General features: G+C 46.2%; 1 protein-coding gene across 3 annotated transcripts in view; it reads left to right on the plus strand.

Annotated features, from left to right (window-relative positions):
- Positions 1–20,538, plus strand: part of RAB11FIP1 (RAB11 family interacting protein 1) — a 32,855-nt gene extending 12,317 nt beyond the window's left edge. For 2 of the 3 annotated variants that reach the window (XM_045460644.1, XM_045460655.1), the window contains exons 2-6: positions 2,772–3,214; positions 4,489–5,293; positions 6,830–8,704; positions 9,483–9,591; positions 17,390–20,538. In XM_045460644.1, the coding sequence (XP_045316600.1) occupies positions 2,772–3,214; positions 4,489–5,293; positions 6,830–8,704; positions 9,483–9,591; positions 17,390–17,608 (3,451 nt within the window). In that variant the 3' untranslated portion in view covers positions 17,609–20,538. The remainder of the gene's footprint in view (positions 1–2,771; positions 3,215–4,488; positions 5,294–6,829; positions 8,705–9,482; positions 9,592–17,389) is intronic. The other variant, XM_045460663.1, reaches the window with a different exon arrangement.
- The last annotated feature ends 589 nt before the right edge of the window (positions 20,539–21,127 follow it).

Here is a 21,127-nt window from a genome sequence, read left to right on the forward strand (position 1 = left end):
GCTGGAGCGTCTATTCACACCTCCTAGTGGTTTCAGAAGTTCCCCAAACAGATCCCACTTTAGTTCCCTGGGGACTGATCCTGGGCATAGGTGCCCAGGGAGGATTCTAGAGTCGGTTGTAGCTTCGCTCAAAGTAAACAGGCTGGTGGTGATACTTTTGGAAAGGAGGGCTGGTCCCAGGAACTGTCGATGGCACGCTTTGAAGGTCATCTTTGCATCCCCTGCTTGGCTAACAGTACGAGTTGTGTGGAGGAGGCTGGGGAGAAGGCCGGACTGACCCCGCTTCCGTGGGCAGAGAGGTCAAACTTCTTGCGGCCGGTGTGGTCATCGGAACCTCTGCATTCAGCTTCAGCAACTTCCCCTTTCAGGTGCCTGCAGTGGGTATTTATCAAAGCTAACCACCCTTCATCACCAGGGCTACCATTTAGCCGCATGACGGGCAGATGAGAAAAAGAAATAATCCTCTGGACATCTAAACGACAAATAAACAAGCTATTCCAGGCTAGGTCTTGGAAAATATATTGTGAAGACACTAGGCTGGCAAGGGTGAGGTTGTCCATAAACACCTTGCGTCTCCCCCTGCCCCGCCCCCCCCGGCCCCCCAGCTGTGGATTGTGGTTTTAAAAACCATAAAAAATTTCCTCTAAAAGTCCAGAATCGTAGCTTATATTATTTTCTCCAATTTTTGGATGTATTTTTTAAATCAAGTTTAAGTTGTTCTTGATGACTTTGTATACTGGACTCTATATGTAATCTCATGATTTATGGTTGGTGGTGACTGTGGTGGGATTTCCCCCTTTTCTTCCTAGAACATTTCTTAGTACTTTTTTCCTCGGTACTTTCTTTCTTATGGTAGGGCCTTTTAAATGAGAAGCTTAAACCTGCCTCAGAAAGAATTTATTTATTTTCTTAAGTTTTATTTATTTATTTATTTATTTATTTGTTTTGAGAAAGAGAGAGAGCTGGTGAGGGACAGAGACACCTAGAGAGAGAATCCCAAGCAGGCTCACCACTCAGCACAGAGCCCAACACGGGTTCAGTCTCACAACCTTGAGACCGTGACCTGAGCCAAAATCAAAAGTCAGCCGCTTAACCGACTGAGCCACCCAGGCACCCCTCACAGCCCCCCCCCCCCCGCTTTTTTTTTTAAGTTTATTTATTTAGAAAGAATTTAAATTTGAATCTCCTCTCTGTGTGTTGCGAACATGGCCCATGGGAGGTGAGTTAGCAAAGAGTGTAAAGCAGGAATCTTGGGGTTAGAGAATGAATAGGACCTTTGGAGAAATGCGGAACTGATTCAGAATCCTGGCTGTGCCCCTTAACAGTGGTAAGACCTTGTACGAAACACCTAACTTGTGAGCCTCAGTGTCTTTGTAAAGTGAGTATAATGTCTACTGTGTGTCATTCTGGGGACACTAATTCCAGGATGTTCCTGAGTGTGCACAGTGCCAGGTTATGTTGTAGATGCTATTTAAGTGTTAGGTTTCTGCTTCCTTCTGCCCCTTTCCTCTCAGTTGTAAAACGAGCTAAGGTAGTGGGGCAGGGATCTGCCCTGCGAGCAAGACAGGCTGAGAGTGAAGGAGGAAACTGTGCTGTTTTGAGCAAACCCGTCATTTCCTTTACGTCCACGGCCCTCAGCTCTTAAGTAGGTCACCCCAAAGAACATCCAAATGCGGTTTCTCAGTTTGTACGGGAATGCCGGGGATGGCTGTCGGTGGACTGTGGATTCAGACCTATTTGCTCTGTAGTGGTCATGCCATGGATCCGCCTCACCTTCTTGGAGGTCACCAGATGGAACATGCCAAGGGGAGATTTCTTTTTCTGAAGTTTGTCTTTCAGTTGAGTTGGACTGATACAATACTTGCCCTGTCTTGAAGTAGTTTGCAAATGACCCATTGAAATACTTGGATAATGTTTGAAATCTTCTCTTTTTAGGAGTATTAAGCTAGGGAAGAATGCCTCCTTTCCACTTCTAATTCTTATTATTTTTTTAGTGTGGTAAAATATACGTAACAAAATTTACCAACCGTTTTTTAGTGTATGGCTCAGTCCAATACATTCACACTTGTGCCACCGCCAACCGTCCTTGTCCAGACTTTTTTATTTCCCGAAACTGAGACTGTACCCATTAAGGACTAATTCTTATTCACTTCTGGCCCCGGCCCTGGACATCCACCGTTTTACTCTGTGGATTGGACTGCTCTGGGTACTTCATAGAAATCGAATCATACCATATCTGTCATCTCGTGACTAGCTTATTGCACTCTTTTTGAAAAACAATTTTTTTTTTTTATTCTGTCCTGTGTTTTCTATCAACTCCCCGGCAGGGATGGTTCTACAAACCCTTGCCCTTTTTTCTGAGATTTATGTGTCAATTTCCATTTTGCCTCCTGTTTGTGTATGATCTTTGCATCTTTCCCCTATTGAAGCCAAATACCAGTCCTAGGAGAGGATTTGATGGAATGTTTGTTATATTTATTTTATTTTTAGAAATAGCTATCAAATAAAGATTTTAAGTGACTGTACGTTAAGTACAGAATCAGATCCTATCTTTGCCTACGGGGTGTCTTCTCAAAAATAAAACCACAGGTTCTGCCTTCATTCCCCCCCCCCCCCCGCCCCACCCTCTACTCTCCAAAGAAGAGAGCCCAGGAATGCATTTATGTAAGAGGTTGGTAGTAGCAGAGAAGAAGAGAGGCCAAGTTAATGGACATTGTGAACATTGTTTTAGGCCCAATTCAAAGGTAACCTCTCAGCCTTTCTCCTTGTAGGTGGTATACCTTGAAATCCAAACCAGGAAAGAAGGATAAAGAGCGAGGCGAAATTGAGGTTGACATCCAGTTTATGAGAAACAACATGACCGCCAGCATGTTTGACCTTTCCATGAAAGACAAGTCTCGGAATCCATTTGGGAAGCTGAAGGACAAGATCAAGGGGAAGCATAAGGATAGCGCGTCTGATACTGCTTCAGCCGTCATTCCCAGCGTCACACCCTCCGCCGACAGCGATGATGAATCTACTTCAAAAGACAAGAAAAAGAAGTCGAAGATCAAGACCTTGTTTTCCAAGTCAAATTTGCAGAAAACACCACTTTCCCAGTCCATGTCTGTCCTGCCTACTTCAAAGTCAGACAAAGTGCTGCTTCGTCCTGGAGGCTTTCAGTCCCGGTGGGAGGATGATGAAAATGAGGATGAGTCCTCCTCTGCCTCGGATGGTGAGTTTTCTCCTCCTCCTTACTTGGCGCTCGCTCTCTCTCTCTCTCTCTCTCTGTCTCTCAGTCTACTTTGCTTTAAGAGAGAAGAAACAATGTGGTGTCCTGGTGGCTCAGTCAGTTCAGCATCTGGCTCTTGACTTTGCCTCAGGTCATGATCTCACGGTTCCTGGGATCGAGCCCCGCATCGGGCTCTGTGCTGACAGCATGGAGCCTGCGTGGGATTCTCTGTCTCCCTCTCTCTTTCTGCCCTGATCCTGCTCACCTCACTCGCTCTCTCTCTCTCTCTCAAAGTAAATAAATAAACTTTAAAAAAAAAAAGAAGAAACAAATCTTAAGAGAAAGATTTTAATTCAGTTCCTCAGTTACTAAAATGGTGATGATGGTCATGATGATGGATGATCTTGGTTAGAAAGGCTTCTCGGGCCGCTTGGGTGGCTTAGTCAGTTAAGTGTCTGACTCTTCATTTCGGCTCACGGTTATAATCTCATGGATTGTGGGATTGAGTCCCGCATTGGGCTCTGTGTTGACAGTGCAGAGCCTGCTTGGGATTCTCTCTCTCTCCTTCTGTCTCTGCTTCTCCCCTGCTTGTTCATGCATGCACGCCCTCTTTCTCTCTCAAAATAAATAAATGAATGAATAAATAAATAAATAAAAAGAAAGGCTTCTCTATTTCTAAGCACTCTGGTTTCTAAGAATGCATAAATTCTTTTCTAAAACGTCTGGCTCTGTAACTGATGTACATTAATATAAGCTTTTGGAATTAACAAAATGTATGTATCCGGGTTTGTTTTTTTTTTTTTTTTCTAGTTAAGGGTAAAATCATGCAACCTTAGGGTAATTCTGATATTTCATTTATTCATCAGGTATTTATTGAGGTCCTATTGATGTGCGTAACCTTCATGGGCTACATCCTTAATGAAAGTTGAGGAATTCAGTTCCTTTAACTGTGAATTAAATGTGTGTTTTGAACTTCAATTTCAATGACCAAATCGTTGCTGTTGGCCAGATTCTGCCCTTCGCATTGGTTTAATGCAGGGCTTCTCAATCCCAGCACTATTGGTAGTTTGGGCCAGATAATTCTTTGTTGTGGGGCTGCCCCCTGTGCTGTAGGATCTTTAGCAGCAACCCTGACCTCTACCTGCTAGATGCCAATAACACACCCAATGGCGGTTTACCAAAAATGTATTCAGACGTGGAGAGACGGACCCCCTTCCAGTTGTGAACCACTCGTTTAACATCTTGTTTCCTTTGGATCTTTGCTTTTCTTCCCATAGTCCTGTCTCCCAAGAGAACAGAGAGTGCACATCCTAAGCAACTGAACCAGATCAATTTCAACCTTCCCAAGAAGGAAGGAGGACTCCCCTTTCTTGGTGGCCTTCGGTCTAAGAATGACTTCCTTTCTCGCTCTAATGTCTGTATCAATGGGAACCATGTTTATGTGGAGCAGCCAGAAGCCAAGAGCGAGACCAAGGACAGCACCCCTTCTTCTTCCCCGTCCCCCCAGGGCTTCAGGAAGAAGCATTTGTTCTCCTCCACCGAAAACCTGGCCACTCGGTCCTGGAAGGAGCCTGGGGACGTTGGGGCGGTGTCTTCCGAGAGACAGTTCTCTGAGTCTTCCACAAAAGACTCTCTGAAATCTATGTCTCTGCCATCCTACCGGCCACAGATCAGTGGGGACATTCAGGAGAACACGGCTCCAGTGAGCTTGGAGGCGGCAAAAGAAACCAAGGAGAGCAAGAAGCAAGAGAACAAGAAGTCCTCTTTGCTATCTCTGGTGACAGGAAAGAAGGATGCGGCTAAGGGCAGTGAAGGCGGAAGCCCCCCTACGGTCCCAGGAAAGGAGAAGGAAGGCACGCTTATGGAAGTCACACCGAGGGGGGACCAGGCGGGGCCTGACGGAGACCTAGTAGAAAGATCCGAGAAGGATACCACGGCTGTTGTCTCCGGACGCGGTAAATCCCTGAATCCCTTTGAGGACGTGCAGATCACAGAATCGGAAGCTGACCGAGAGCCCAAGTCTGAACCTACACCACCTGCTCCCTCTGTAAGGGCTCCGCAGACCAAAGCTGTCAAGCCTCGGTGAGTCTTGTTCCTTCTCATGCAGGGCCTGCCCCTCACTGCTCGGTGTAATCAGCGGGGTCTACCGTTACAGCACCTCTTGCGCGTCGTTCTATGGCGGTCCCTGTGTGTGGCAAGCATTTGATAGTCTAAGTGGTTTTCAACCAGCCCGGCCTGCCTGCCTGCCTGCCTGGTCCGCCCTGCACAGACGGCAGTGATGTGTCCCGGCCCAAAGCCACGGCCACCATGTGTGGTCTGCCCGTCTCAGTAGGACGTTCAGACCCCGATGGACTGCCGCAGGGTGTAGCAGATTCTAAGTATTGCAAGTTGGGAATACCAGATTGGGGTTGTGGTTATGCGCAGAACATGTGTGTATTTAAAGTTCTTACCACATATTTCCATTTGAGGCAGATGTTATGTCTCCTCCTTGCACTTCGGCTCTGGTCTGCTGGCACCAGAGACCCTTGATCCACCCTTGAGTGTGCCCGAGACAGTTCTCAGAGTGTTTAGGGTGCCCCTCGTGGCAGGAGCCTGGTGGGGGGGGGGGGTGATGCGTCGGGAACTTTCTGCCTTCAGCATGACTCACGTTCGCACGAACAGTATTTCTGTGGTCTGGGGTGGGGAGACTTTTTTTGAGATTCTGCTTACTTTGATTTCAGACACACAGACACATACACGCAGGCCATTCCTCTTCAAAATTTGTACCTGTTGCCTTGAGGTGCCTCTTGTACTGCTTTGAACTTTTTAGATGCTTTTTGTTTATCACCAAAAGACACTGTAAACTGTTGCTTTACCTGGAGCTTTCTCTTTCTGTGGCAACAGCCCTTGTGTGGCAGGTGTGCTTGGTGATCAAAGTGTCCCTTTTATGGGGCACCTGGGTGGCTCAGTCGGTTGAGTGTCCGACTTTGGCTCAGGTCGTGATCTCACAGTTCATGGGTTTGAGCCCCGTGTTGGGTTCTGTGCTGTCAGCTCGGAGCCTGCTTCAGATCCTCCCTCCAGCCCCTTTCTCTGCCCCTCCCCTGCACGCTCACGCACTCTCTCTCTCTCTCTCAAAAATGAATAAACATTTTTTAAAAATGTTTTAAAAAGTGTCCCTTTTATGTGTTAAATAATTCGTGTTTCATCCTTAACTTCTTTTTGTTGTTGTTGTTTCTTCCTTAACTTTTTTTTTTTTTTAAAGTTCACTTATTTATTTTCAAGAGAGGGAGAGGGAGAGAGAGAGCAAGGGAGGGGCAAAGAGAAAGGGAGAGAGAGAATCCCAAGCCAGCTCCACACTGTCAGCAAGGAGCCTGATGCGGGGCTCAAACTCACAAACCATGAGGTTATGACCTAAGCCAAAACCAGAAGTCAGATGCTTAACCAGCTGACCCACCCAGAAGCTCCCTCCTTCTTTAACTCCTTAAGATACTGCCCCAAGTATAAAAAAGCTCTCCCCTTTGGATCAACTTTATTTTTACATGTTTTTTTTTGTTTTTGTTTTTGTTTTTGTTTTTTTTTTTTTTTCTCTTCTGATGCATCTGCAACTGACCTGCAGATTTTATTTTGTCCTTTTTGCAGACTGGAAGTGTCTCCAGAGGCTCAACCCACAGCCAGGCTTCCTTCTTCCCCTGACTCTCCTCTCTTTTTGTCCGCTCTTCTTTCCAGCTCTGGCCAGACACCTGTCCTTTCTAAATCAGGTCATGGCTCAGAGACACTGTCCTCTGAATCTCCTTCTGTCTTCTTCTCTTTCTCATCTCCCGTAGCGGCCCCCATTTCCACATCCACACCGGTTGAAAACTGGCCTTCCACAGACAAGGGCCAGGCCGGTCCTGAAGAACCATCCTTACTCCTTAAAGCAGAATTGCAAAAGGAGAGTTTAACACAAGTTCCAAAGACTGTTTCTTGTGCCTCGGGGTCACTTTCTAAACAGCTACCCACTCCAGTGAGGAAAGGGCCAGAAGATTCTCCGAGGAAGACCAGTGAGGTAGGCCCAGAGAACACCATCAGTAATGACTCAGCAAAGTCTCTCCTGAAGCAGCCTGAGACCGAGCCACAAGAAGTTCTGAGGTTGCCCCCCTCAGAACAAGCCTCTGTCCCTTCATCTGAAGGGACCCAAGAAATGACATTCGCCCTTTCATCCCCAAGTGGCGAGATTGAAAACCCAGCTGGGAAGCCTCCGATGGGGGAAGACACAGATGTCACAAGTCCATGTGGGTCTTGTGGGGAGAACAGAGTGAAGGACGGCAGAACGGCTTCTGTGGTTCCAGAAGCAGTGTCCCCTCTTCAGATGGCAGAATCATCCCCCACTCTTGGCTGTGCGATGCAGACGCACGAGGAGAATGTCCACGAGGGCCGAAAGAAAATCAAGAAGCGGGTGTCATTTTCTGAGCAGCTCTTTACGGAGGAGGAGTTAGAGAAGTCCCCCGGGTTGGAGGAGGAGGATGAAGGGAACCCCCAGGAGCCGCCATGGGAAGGAGCCACGGCTGGAAATGGGTCAGATGGGGAGCCTGCCGGGTCTGTCTACACAGAGGACTCCAAGAGGGAAGCGGCCAGTCAGGGTGTGCTAGCTTCCACGGCCGATCCCCTTGCCCTCCCCTGCGAGGAGAGTTTCTCAGAAGGCCCCGTGAGTGAAGCAAGCTCGGGGCAAGACCTTCCCCTCTGTGGGGTCGAGGGAGACCATCTGCTCATGGCCGAGAATCAGAGCAAAGCCAGTGATCATGAAGGCTTATTGTCCGACCCCCTGGGCGGCCTTCCCTCTGCCCCAGGTGTTAGCTCTCCAGTCCTGGCTGACCTGGGCTTAACCCTTCCTTCCATCCCCGAAGTGGCATCGGATGACGAAAGAGTGGATCAGGTTGAAGATGACGGAGATGGAGAGACGGCCCGGGTGGCAGCCCCGGAAGCCGGGCCTTCTTCCTTGAGCGCGTCACCTGCCCGTCCTGAGATGGGAAAGGGGCCAAGAGGCCAGGTGGTTGGGTGGGCGGCGCCCACCGAGAGCCTGCATGACCCCCAGTCGAAGGCGCCCAAAGCATCCGTTACAGCTTCTTCTTCGGACCACAGCTTCCCGACCACAGCTTTGGGAATTCATAAACCAGATCGTGGCAAGAGTTCACGCTCGGATAAACAGCGGTCAGGTCCTGGCGGTGGCGAGAAGGAAGAGTTGCCGGGAAATGGGGGGCCAAGCCAGTGTCCTGAAGCGGCCCTGGATTCTCCTGTACCCAGCCCCTCCTTTTCTGAGACCTTTCCTGTTCCGCACTCTTTCCCTAGCTACCCACACGCTGACACGCACCACACCAGTACAGCAGAATCTCAAAAAAAAGCAACAGCAGAGGGCCCTGCTGGTAAGGTGGACAATTCTGGCAAGAGGAAGCCGCTTCTTCAGGCCTGGGTCTCACCCTCAGAGACACATCCAGTCTCAGCTCAGCCGAGCACGGGAACGGGGTCAGCCAAGCACAGGTGAGAATCGGGAAAGGTTGTTTCGACGTGAGCGATGTCCCCCACCCTGCCCACCCTGCCCTTTGCTTTTTGCCTGCCGAGGTTCTGGCTTTCTAACCGCACAGATATCTTGATGGTACATACTGTGCATTTGGCTGGTAGGGGCTGTTTTCAAAGGGTCTCCCCCTGCGGTGGGAATCCCTCCCCTAGACACTCCTACGTTTGTAGGGAGGACATAGTGACAGGCTTCAAAGCCAGTTTTGGAATAGTTCAGCATAGTCAGATTTGGGGCTCTCAGATTGCAGAGATGTCTCGTGACCAGCATCTTCCTCGTATCAGAAGCCAACGGAGACAGAGTGGTGGAACCTAGCAGGGTTGAAAGCTTGCGTTAAGCACCGGCCGATGTGAAGTGGGCGTGTTTGTTCTGAACTCTTCCTTTACTGTTGAGGAGCAGCAGGCTCTGTAGGGACTCACACGGTGCAATCTGAGGCTGTCGTTGTCTCAAAAGTAAGAGACCGTCTTTAATGTTCTTCTGACAATGATCAGGAGACCAGGGGTCTCGTGAGAATGTCAGGACCCCTGGCTGTCAGGTGGGTGGGCTTTGTTGACCCTGTGGCTGCCTTGTGCTGACTGCTTTCATTTCCACAGGAACATTGGTGTGTGTTGGACTGGGAGTGTGAACACAATGTATCACCACTCTGTCCCCTTGTCTGTCTTGCTGACTGCCATCTGTGAGATGGACAGTTTCTCAGTTTTGTCATTACAGAAAGGTCTAAGGATCCTATCCCCTTCTCTTTAGACTTCATCCCGTGAAGCCAATGAATGCAGCAGCCCCCAAGATTGTTAATTCCAGCTTGGGCACTGCCACCATCATCAGTGAGAACATGATCAACGAAGCCATGATGAAGGTATGCTTTCTCCAAGAAATAGGCATGCTAGGGGTGCCTGGGTGGCTCCTTCGGTTAAGCGCCCGACTTCAGCTCAGGTCATGATCTCACTCTCCGTGAGTTCGAGCCCCGCATTGGGCTCCGTGCTGACAGCTCAGCTCAGAGCCGGGAGCCTGCTTCCAATTCTGTGTCTGCCTCTCTGTGTTCCTCTCCTGCTCGTACTCTGTCTGTCTGTCTCTCTCTCAAAAATAAATAAACATTAAAAAAAAAAAAATTAAAAAAAAGAAATAGACATGCTAGTTAGGGATCTATACAAAACCCGTTTCTAGAGCCACCATTGTGTACACCTCCTTGGGTAGCAGGTAACGCCAGGAACAATTTAACCTTATGTCTGTGTCTTTGGATAATCTTTGGGAGCTTCTACACTTTCCACTGGATAATTACTATTCCCCTTATGGTTACTGACTTATTGTCAGATTGTTTGTGTCCCCAAGCAACGTGATTGATACTGTTACTTCTTTTCAGTAAGAAGAAAATGTCACCCACCATCTGGTCCATTCAAATTCGATATTTTCATTTCCCCGTGTATCTTTTCTTATCTTTTGGCACGAATGTAAAATTCCTGGGGTTGTAATCATGGCATAGATATAATTTTCTGAAACTTTATTCTGCAGTCATTTCAAAATTAAAAGTTGCAAGAATAGAACAAAGATCTCCTATATACCTTTCATCCCAATTCACCAATTGTTGACATCTTACCACATTGGTTTTATCATTGCCACCCTCTCTCTCCCCATCCCTGTCTGTTCTGTCTTTGTATATACATACTTTTTTTTTTTCTTCTGAACCGCTGGAGGGTAAGTTGCCTACCTCATGCCCCTTTTACCTCTAAAATACCTAAGCATGTGATTCCTAAGAATAAGGACATTTAATCAGGATCACGACTTTTAAAATTGGCGTAATCCTCTTTTCTCATCTCTAGCCCAAATTTCAGGTCCACCCGTTGTCTCATTAGTGTGCTCCTTCGTTTTTCTGTCTTTCTTTCTAGTCCGGGATCCAATCCAGGATCTCTCGCTCTTATGTTGCTGTGTCTCTCTAGACTCTTTTATCCTGGATCCCCCAGCCTTCTTTGTCTTTCAAGACCTTGACATTTTCTAAGACTTCAGATCAGTTGTTTTGTAGAGTTCTCCTCAGTTTGGATTTGTCTGCTCAAAACCTCATGGTTTGGTTGAGGTTATGCATTCTTGGCAGGAATTAACCATGCAAGTCATGTGTCCCTTCCCGGTGCATCATGTAAAGAGGCACATTGTATCAGCTTGTCCTGGTAGTGGGAGTGTTAACTCTGATGACTTTCTGTAGGTGGTGCCCACCAGCGTCTCTAGGATAACATTGCTATTTATCCCCTTTACAATCAATAAGAATTTGTGGGGAATTAATTTCAGACTCTGTAGGTATCCTGCTCCTCACCAACCTTTCATTCTCAGGCTTTTGTATCCACTGATGAATACATCAGTGGCCAAATTGGTGGTTTTCCAGCCCCATTGCCTGCATGGAGACACTGGTTCTCTTATTCATTTGGTGGTTTATCTAGTATATACCATAAGCATTTTTGTATGTTGCTACTTAAGTCTTTGAAATGGTTATGTCAATATTTACTTAACCTGTTCCCCTATTATTGGATATTTGGGCTGTTTTCTGTTTTTCAGTGTGAATGCTGTCATAGTCCATAATTTCTTGCATAGAACTCTTTCCCTTCTTAAGCTAAATCTCCAGGAAGAATATTGCTTGATTAGAGGGTCTCTTCTCTTTAAAAAGCTTGGGCTAACTTTAAAACAACAAATCCTGCCCACAAATCAAACAAAACCAACCCCTCCCCCCCTCCCCCCAGAGCCCCAGATGATCTCTGCTATAGAGTGTCTCCATTCTACCCTTTCTGGTTCAAAAATCAGGAGGATTTAGAACACTGCCTTGTTGCAGACCTCTGGTCTTTGACTCATTGTCACGTGGGCTGGAGGAGAATGATTTACTGAGAGACTGGTGGGCAAGGATGTGTTGCATTTCAAATATGTGGAGAGGAATTTCCTAACTGACTCCTGGGGTAGTCACTGTCAGTAGAAATGAACCTTATTTCTATTTTAGTTTAGGGCATCTAGAAATTGCATTCAATCAGAGATCTTACAGTCTTGTGCAGTGTAAGACATCAAGTAGCTTTTCTGTTTTTATTTTTTATTGTTTATGTTTTAAAGTTTATTTATTTTGGGGGGAGGTGGAGCACGAGCAGGGCAAAGAGAGACAGAGAGAGACAAAGAGAGAGAGAGAGAGACTGAGAATCCCAAGCAGGCTCCATGCTGTCCACGCAGAGCCTGATGCAGGGCTGGATCCCATAAACTGAGATCCTGACCTGAGCCCTAATCAAGAGTCAGACGCCCAACTGACTGAGCCACCCAGGCACCCCAGTTTTTGTGTTTTTATTCTTTTTTTTAAGTTTATTTATTTTGAGAGAGAGAGAGAGCGAGTGGGAGGGGCAGAGAGAGAACCCCAAGTGGGCACCACACTATTAGTGCAGAGCCTGATGCGGGGCTCGCACTCACAGAACGTTGAGGTCATGACCTGAGTTGAAACCAGGAGTTGGATGCTTAACCAGCTGAGCCACCCAGGCGCCCCAGTTTTTGTGTTTTTAAAATAAAAACTTTTCGCTCATGCCTCCTTTACTCCCGCAAGCATTTTTAAAGCATTGGTTAGTCGGTATTACCTCTGGCTCCATTGCACCTGTGCCACCAGGAGCTGGGCTAAAGGGTCCCTGAGATCAGAGATTCAGGTAAAGAGGCTGAGCGGTGATGACAGATGGTTGCTGCGAGCTGTTTAGCATCTTCCAGCCGCCTCGCCTTCTCTTTCGCTTGTACTACATGCTTCCAGGGCCGCTGGTAAGTAAGCATCATTCTCAGAATGATCAGCTGTGGCCAGTACGGTGTGCCTGCTGTGTTTTAGCCATAGCCTAAAACCACACCATAACTCGACCAACGCAGCTTGGCTGGTTTCTGTGGGTGTGGAGAGGAGACCGAGTTTATCTTCCTGGAGTTAATGATATTTACCAGGAAACCGGGCAAAAGGACAGCATAAAAGGGAGAGTAATGAAAACCAGGGTCGTGGAGCAGCCTCCCATCCCTCCTTCCTTTTACTGTGGAATGCAGCTGGGCTCCAAAGAGAAACAAACACCTAGCTGTCGGGAAGTGAGCAAGACCCTTGGCTCCCATTTTATTTATTCTTCAAAGCTCATGTAATCAGGGGCTTATCTCCTGGCCCTGATTGAGAGAATAACTTGCCTTACAACAAAGGCAACTGCTGCTTATTTTGCTTACGGTTTGTCCGCCCCACCGCTCCCCCTCTGGCTGACTGCAACAAAGCGCTTGGTCCTGGACCATGCCTCGTAAATATTCTGAGTAAATATGGAAAGTTTCCTGGAGACTGCTATTGGCCCTCTGTATAATAGATGCTTTGTACTAAGCCGTAAATAATATTTATAAAAGTAACTACTCTTTGGAATGTTGCAAAGTAAGACAGAGGTTAGGGAAAGAAATTGCATAGCTAAAGTTATGAAAAGATAGCTGAAGCATTGCTACAATGGCTTTTTTTTGGGAGGCGGGTTCATGTTTTAGGGCCTCCGTTCTTTCTAGATGATTTAAAACTTAGTGTATTATTTACCCAAGTGGCTTTAACACTTCCATTTAAAAATAATACAGCCACCTAGGGGCGCCTGGGTGGCTCGGTCGTTTGGGCGGCTGACTACAGCCCAGGTCATGGCCTCGCGGTCGGTGAGTTCAAGCCCCACATCGGGCTCTGTGCTGACAGCTCAGAGCTGGAGCCTGCTTCTGATTCTGTGTCTCCCTCTCTCTCTGCCCCTTCCCTGCTTGCTGCTCTCTGTCTCTCTCAAAAATAACAAACATTAAAAAAAAAAATTTTTAAATAATACAGCCACCTAGATCCAAAAATCATCTGTCCTATTAATATGGAAACAGTTGGACCCAAATTTGAATAGACATCATCATCGTTATTATTATTATTATTACAACTATGGGAGGGGGAGTCCAATGCAAAAATCCTGGAAGGAAATATGTGACAAGGAATTAACAGATATTTTCTTTGTACCTCTTCCTCACCATGGCTGTTGCTCACTTTTTGTAATGCTGGATTGTTTTGCAGTTTTTTAAATGATCACATGTCTAGGATCGTGTAATGATTTCAAAGTCTTACATTCTTTCCCCTTTGGATTATGAAATCAAATTGAATCGCTGTTTCACAGTTTGTAAGGTATGAAGTATGCATGCTCTTTCAATCCTCTGCATCTGTCGTAAGGAAATATTTTAGACATATGATCAAAGATTTCTGCTCAGGCATTTTAATAAAAACTGTTATGTATAATTTTGAAAACAACCTAAATATCCAGCAATAGAGAGATGGGTAAAGTATAATGAAATTTTAAGCATCCGTTAAAAAACGTGATTTTTGCCAAAATTTAATGACGGGAAAATGCTCACAAAACAATAATTTTAAAATGCTTTTAAGCCATATTCTGCGTGATGCTTAAAGTTTGAAAACATACCATAAAGAAACCAAGGAAACAATAGGAGACCCAAATGTTAAGTGTTGGAGTTACAGGCAATAATTTCTTCCCTCTTCTGTAGTTGAGATTTTCCATTATGAGGGAATATTCCCTTTAAAGTGAAAAACAGAATTCTGTTATTTTGGGGGGGGAGTCAATTTTAATCCATGCCCAAAGTCTAGCTGACTCGTCACTCCCATCTCTGAAGTTTGTCATGATCTCTTGTGTGACAGTGGGCTGTTGGTTGTCCAGCTCTCTGGACTCTGAGCCCCTGAGCCCCTGCGCGTACCTGGTCCCTACTCTCGAGGAATCCCTGCCTGTCCCTCCCTCCAGGTGACAGCTTCTTCATGTTTCTATCTCACAAACTGTCTTACAGAGAGGATCTTATGTGATCCACATTTTTTAATAAATAAAATCCTTATATGACAGAGTTATGATCTAAAAACCCTTGAGAACATATTCTTTGCTATTGTTTCCAAAGAGTACTTTTTTTCTTGATAGGATGTATCAATAGACATGCAACTAGTTTTTTAAAAATTGTGGTAGAGACACCTGGGTGGCTCAGTCAGTTGAGTGTCTGACCTTGGCTCAGGTCATGATTTCACAGTTCATGAGTTCGAGCCCCGCGTCAGGCTTGCTTCTGTTAGCGCAGAGCCTACTTTGGATCCTCTGTCCCTCTCGCTCTCTGCACTGCACCACCCCTACCTCCCCCCCCACCCACCCCCCGTGCTCTCTCTCTCTCCCTCTCAAAAATAAATAAACATTAAAAAAAAATTGTGGTAGGGGTGCCTGGGTGGCTCAGTCGGTTAAGCATCCGACTTCAGCTCCGGTCATGATCTCACGGTTCATGAATTCCAGCCCCACTGCAGGCTCTGTACTGGTAGCTCAGAGCCTGGAGCCTGCTTCGGATTCTGTGTCTCCCTCTCTCTCTGCTCCTCCCCTGCTCATGCTGTGTCTCTCTCTGTCTCAAAAATAAATAAAAACATTAAAGAAAATTGTGGTAAAATAAACATAAAACTTACCATCTTAAGCATTTAAAATTTTTTTAAATTATTTTTTAAAATTCAAGTGTAATTGGCATTTAGTATTATATTAGTTTCAGGTGTACAGTTTAATGATTCATCAATTCTCTACATTACTCGGTGCTCATTATGATATACTCTTAATCCCTTTTGCCTGTTTCAGCCATACTCCCACCTACGCCCCCTCTGGTAACCACTAGTTCTCTATATTTCAGAGTCTGAGGGTTTTTGTTTCTTTTTTTTCTTTCTTTGTTTTGTTCCTTAAATTCCATATGTGAGTGAAATCGTATGGTATTTGTCTTTCTGTGACTTATTTTGCTTAACATTATACTCTCTAGATCCGTCCATGTTGTTGCAAATGGTAAGGTTTTGTTCTTTTTTTGTGGCTGAATAACATTCCATTGTATATATTACCACATTTTTTTTTAAACCCATTTGTCTATTGAGGACACTTGGGCTGCTTCCATGGTTTGGCTCTTGTAAACTATGCTGCAGTAAACATAGGGGTGCGTATGTCTTTTTGAAAAAAAATTTTTTTTTTCAACGTTTTTTTATTTATTTTTGGGACAGAGAGAGACAGAGCATAAACGGGGGAGGGGCAGAGAGAGAGGGAGACACAGAATCAGAAACAGGCTCCAGGCTCTGAGCCATCAGCCCAGAGCCTGACTCGGGGCTTGAACTCACGGACCGCGAGATCGTGACCTGGCTGAAGCTGGACGCTTAACCGACTGCGCCACCCAGGCGCCCCTATCTTTTTGAATTAGTGTTTTTGTTTTCTTTGGGTGAATACCTAGTAGTAGAATTACCGGATCAGTTCTATTTTTAATTTTTAAAGGCACCTCCATACCATTTTCCACAGTGGCTGCACCAGTTTGCATTCCCACCACAGTGTACGAGGGATTTTAAGCACCTTTAAGCATACAGATCGGTAGGGTTAAGTATAGTCACATTGTACAGCCAGTCTCCAGAATTCTTTTCCAGGCATGCAACTTTGTAGCTGAAGGTTGTTTCAGAATTACAAATAGAGCGATTGAGGTCTAGAGGGATGTATGCCTTCAACAAGGTAAAAAACAAAAACAACAGAAAGATTAAGGGAGAAATTGTTTTTTGAAAAGTAGTCCAACATCTCACCTGTTTCTGTGCAGCCCGTGGTAGGTGAAAACCTGCTCTGCGGATGGAAATGTTGGTGTGGGCTTCTAAGCCAGTCGTACAAGCACTGTGCTTCCCTTCTGAGCCAGGGTGGGAGAGGTGGCCTATCTCTCTGATTTCTGAATAGTATGTAGGCAGCTTATGTCACGGGACTGAACAGGACCGTCTATGTGTTTTTGTCAAAGAGTGAATGATGATTCTTCTTATTTCTTTATTATAATATATCATAAATAAATATGTTTGTTTGTTTATTTTGAGGGGGAGAGAGAGTGGGCAGGGAAGGGGCAGGGAGGTGGGGGAAAAAAGAGGATCCCAAGCAGGCTCTGTGCTGCCAGTGCAGAACCTGATACGGGGCTCGAACCCTTGAACCATGAGATCATGACCTGAGCCTTGGTCATGACCCGACCAAGAGTCGGATGCTTAACCAACTGAGCCACCCAGGTTCCCCATGAGGGTTCTCTTGACTTAGCTTCTTGTAGAAGGTGGTCTCTTAGCCTTCCTAAGTGAAATTGTTTGACCCTCAGGGTGGTGAAACTGATTGCCTCCGAGTTCTGCAGGCAAAAGTGTCTTGAGGTGGCTCTAGGAATTTGTTTCTTTAAACTTCTAAATCCCCTGAACTACAAATTTCAGGAAAAGTTAAGTTGCGTCCGTCCCCCCCCCCCCCCCCGCCTCCCCCCGCCCCCTCCCCCACACAACTGGAGACTTGGTATGATTAGGCGCTTTTTATTCAGTCCTTACCTAGTGTTTCCTCACCGTTTGGGCCTGGTCACTTTACAGGTGGACATCAGTCATCCCAGGTGTTCACAGACCTCCTGTTACTACATTGAATAACAGGCAACAAAGGCCCTATGTGGCCTGGAAGGCCTAAAATATTCACTGTCTGGTCCTTTACAGAAAACTTTGTCAATAACTGCTTTTCCACCAGAACTGAAAACACGTTCCCAGGAGGCTCAGACAGCTAACATTTTCCTCTTTTGTATTTCTTTTAGATATTTGACTTCTTTGCTGACTTTACCACTTTTTCTCCCCCTCTCTCCTCCCCCTAAAGAAATACAACCCGACGGACCCTGCCTTCGCTTATGCACAGCTAACCCACGATGAGCTGATCCAGCTGGTCCTCAAACAGAAGGAGACGATAAGCAAGAAGGAGTTTCAGGTCCGCGAGCTGGAAGACTACATTGACAACCTGCTAGTCAGGGTCATGGAGGAGACCCCCAACATCCTCCGGATTCCCGCTCAGGTCGGCAAAAAGGCAGGAAAGATGTGAATTGTCAGCCTGCGACACCGAGACTTCTTTGTGAGTTTGTTTCCACCTGCCCCGGAGGTCAAGGACTCAGCATGCCTGATAACCGGCACACAGGCTCGAAATCACCATCTATCTCCCTTGTGTGTTATCTGGCAAGAGTCCGTTCTACCAGTTGAGACCAGGTTAATTATTACAATGAATCTTTTACTGTACAGTCCCAGGGTTTTGTTTTTAAATGCCACTGTGCCTTTGACTATCCTGTAAGTATTTTATGCCCTGATCGGAGACATGGTCATAAAAGATCTGCTCCTGGCCCAGAGATTCAGATGGCGCAGGGGATATTCATGTATTTAACATTGGGATGATTTTCTTTCTTTGATATTGAAATTTAAAGATACGTACCCCTTCCTCCCCCAGTCAGTAAAGCGTGGGGCGAAATGAGAAGGACCGAAATGAGAAGGACTGTGTGGTTGGTGTTGCGTTACATACACTTGCTTGGCTTTTGAGTAGCTCAGGGTGGCTTTTGGCTGCGGGTGCTAAATTCTGATACTGTGTGAACCTTCTGGGCTTCTTCGACTTGGTCTTGTTGATTTGACTGGAGCAGGGGAGTTTAAAGAAAGCCCCTGAGTGTGCCTTGTAGATTTTGAACAAGCTGCCTTTTCTAAACGTTAGCTACCACTACTCTACTCTCTAGCCTTAAAATGTGCTCTTTATTAATCCTTAGGGCGTGTCTGTAGAGACACGAGAAGTAGAATAGGGAATTAGAGAATCATTTTGCACTCACTTAATGGGGTTGGTCAAAGTCTCATGATAGCCGGGTTCCTAGCTGGCTAGAGTAGCCTAGTCGGTGCCTTGATAAGGGATTGGATGACCCATACACTCACTAAAATGGTTCTGCCAGGTACGGAATGATTTTAGTAGGATTCCTTTGGCCTTGCTTGGCCCCCGGATTTCCTCAGCAGCACTTCCCAGCATTTCCCCCACCTTACTATAAAATTATGAAGAGCAAGAAGATAACACTTAGTTTTGGTTTGCTGTATTTTTAAATCTAGGAGGATACCCTTTTTTTTTTTTTCCAAGCTAGGACACATCTTCACTAATAGCACCCAGTTCCGATCCTTCAGGTAGTTTCATTGTCCGGAACCTAATACTGGAATTAGAATATTTCTGCGTTGGTCAGTTTTTTCTCATGGTTGTGACAGGATCTGATCAAATCTTTACCTCTCTCCCCAGGGAAGAATATCCGAGGCTAGCATGGTGGGCGGGGCTTGAGGATTGGCTAGGGATCGCTTCTCTGTCTGTCCTTGTTATATGGAGGTTAGGAGGCAAGATGGTTGGCAGCAGAGGCCCTTGTCAGGATCACGTTTGCTGCAATGTTAGTTATATCGGAGCACTTTAATCTGAAGGATGATACTGTAACTTGATTTATCAAATTAGCTGTTAATTATCTTTAGCTATTTTATTTAATACTGTCTTACAGTAGTGGGGACCACTGTAAGCCTCTCAGATGCCTTGTATTTTTGGAGTGCTATGAAAGTTATTTACATACCTGCAAAAAGAACCTTATATTCCACTTGAACTCTGAAAATGTGCGTGTATATATTTATTCTGCAATATATTTTTTACTTATAAGTGTATTTTGACTGTGATAACCCAAGTGTACTGGGGGCAGGTGTGGTCTGAATGATTTCTCCTTAGAAGGGCTGGTGTGGAGACCTGTTCACAAGAGGCGGTTGGTCTGGAGATAATCTGCTTCTAGGACCTTGGGCACGTAACTAACTCTCGGTCAGTGTTTGAGAGGGAAGTCTGGGTAGAGGAGTGAATTCCTGTGCTCTGAAATGCCACTTGGGAACTCTGGAGAATGAAGGACAATTTACTTCAAGTGTGTCTGGCTTCTACCACTGCTGGAAAAAACCCGAATTCATAGCATTCCTGCACCTCTCAGTGTAGATCACCTGGAGGTCATTAGTTAACGACTGTCCTCAAGGACTCTCGTCTCTGGGGGAGAATTTATCTAGGAGAATTTTAGTCTGCTCTGAGCCATTAGCAAGGGTTGGAGCTCCTCTAACTGGCGGGGGTTGGGGGGGGCACACACCCAAGTACACAAAGAGAGCTGGGACCCGCCTCTGGCTGCTGTAAACGCTAACCCAGTTGAAGGACCCTGGGAGGAAGCTGTGTTCTGGAGAAGCTGGAGCAGCTCTCCTCTTCCTGGCCTTGCCCGGCTGCCTTCAGAAAGAGCAGTCAGGACGTTAGGGAAGCATCCGATTAAATACCAAACACCTTGCGGTGAATTTCATTTGGAGGTCAGACTCCTGAAAAAATGTCAGTCCTTTGCCCAACTACTTGCTGTCCATCTCATTGGACTTTGACAGGTTTCTTGCCCTCCGTCTTATTCCTATGTGTTAGCCACATCGGGGTGGCAGAACGGAGGAGCAAGAAAGTCTGCCCTTTGCCTCTGCTGAGTGGAGAGGTGTGTGCACGGATGGGGTGTATGCATACCGTTTCCAGCTTTGCCCGCAGCGGGAGGCGCTCAGAAGGTCAGAGAGGAGGGAGGATCCTCGCCGCTCAGCCACATACTGTGTTGAAGTCCAGAGGCAACTTAATGTTAAATTAGGATCTTCCCTCCCTGGGTCCTTTTTCCCAATTGACCTTTCTGTTTTCTTTCTGAGAACTAATGAATTATCCCTCAAGGCCGAAAGAGTCATTGCCTTAGGTGGAGAACTTAACCTCCTACTAGTCACAAGAACGGCAACTCTGGTTTCTCAGTATCTACTATGGGAGCGACTGACTTGACCTCTTCCTCCCTCCGATTGCCTGATTGCCGAGCATTTTTGGATTGTAAAACCATTCCCTGCCTTGTTACTTCGGGAATTTTTAACTTCTTTGGTTTCTTTTTTAACAAGTAACCTAAAATTTCTATAACACTAAATAAAATGGTACTACCTTTCAAAGATTTGTGTCTGTACTTTTGTGTGGGTGCAGCAAAATGTCTTCCGTCTTCTAGAAAACTTCTCTTGGGGAATGACCAGTGTTTCTCACCCCATGAAGGGTCTCTCACCTGGATTCCTGCTGCTTCCACCTTGCCTGGTGCCCAGAGGTCCCAATGCCCTTTCTCCCACAGAGGATGGAACGTCTCTGATCCCTTCCCTACGACACGTCCCTCAATCTTGGCCTGCAGGGACCGTGGCATTTACCAGAAGGACATCATTTGAATTTTCTGTCCCCGCTACTAAAAGCTGCCACCTGTTCCTCAGCACCGGGCACTTTTGGCTGAGTGTATGAGCAAGGTCCCTTCCTTGATCCCTCCACCCCAATCCCCCACCAGTTTCCTAGAGAGTGAAAGGTTCACTGTGGGGATGTGATTTGAATTCATATTGTGTTCACACTGCCCAAGATCTGGGAGCCAAATCCCTGGTTCAGTCAACTTGGTTTTTCCATTCCTGAATAGAGGGTACTGGGGAAGCACAGGGGATCTTCTCCTGAGCTCAGCTCTCCTGGAAGTCTGAGCCTTTCCTGATGAGGTGAGAGGTCGGCCTGCCT

This window comes from Leopardus geoffroyi, chromosome B1 (genome assembly GCF_018350155.1).
Source record: "Leopardus geoffroyi isolate Oge1 chromosome B1, O.geoffroyi_Oge1_pat1.0, whole genome shotgun sequence".
Classification (NCBI taxonomy): Eukaryota; Metazoa; Chordata; class Mammalia; order Carnivora; family Felidae; genus Leopardus; species Leopardus geoffroyi.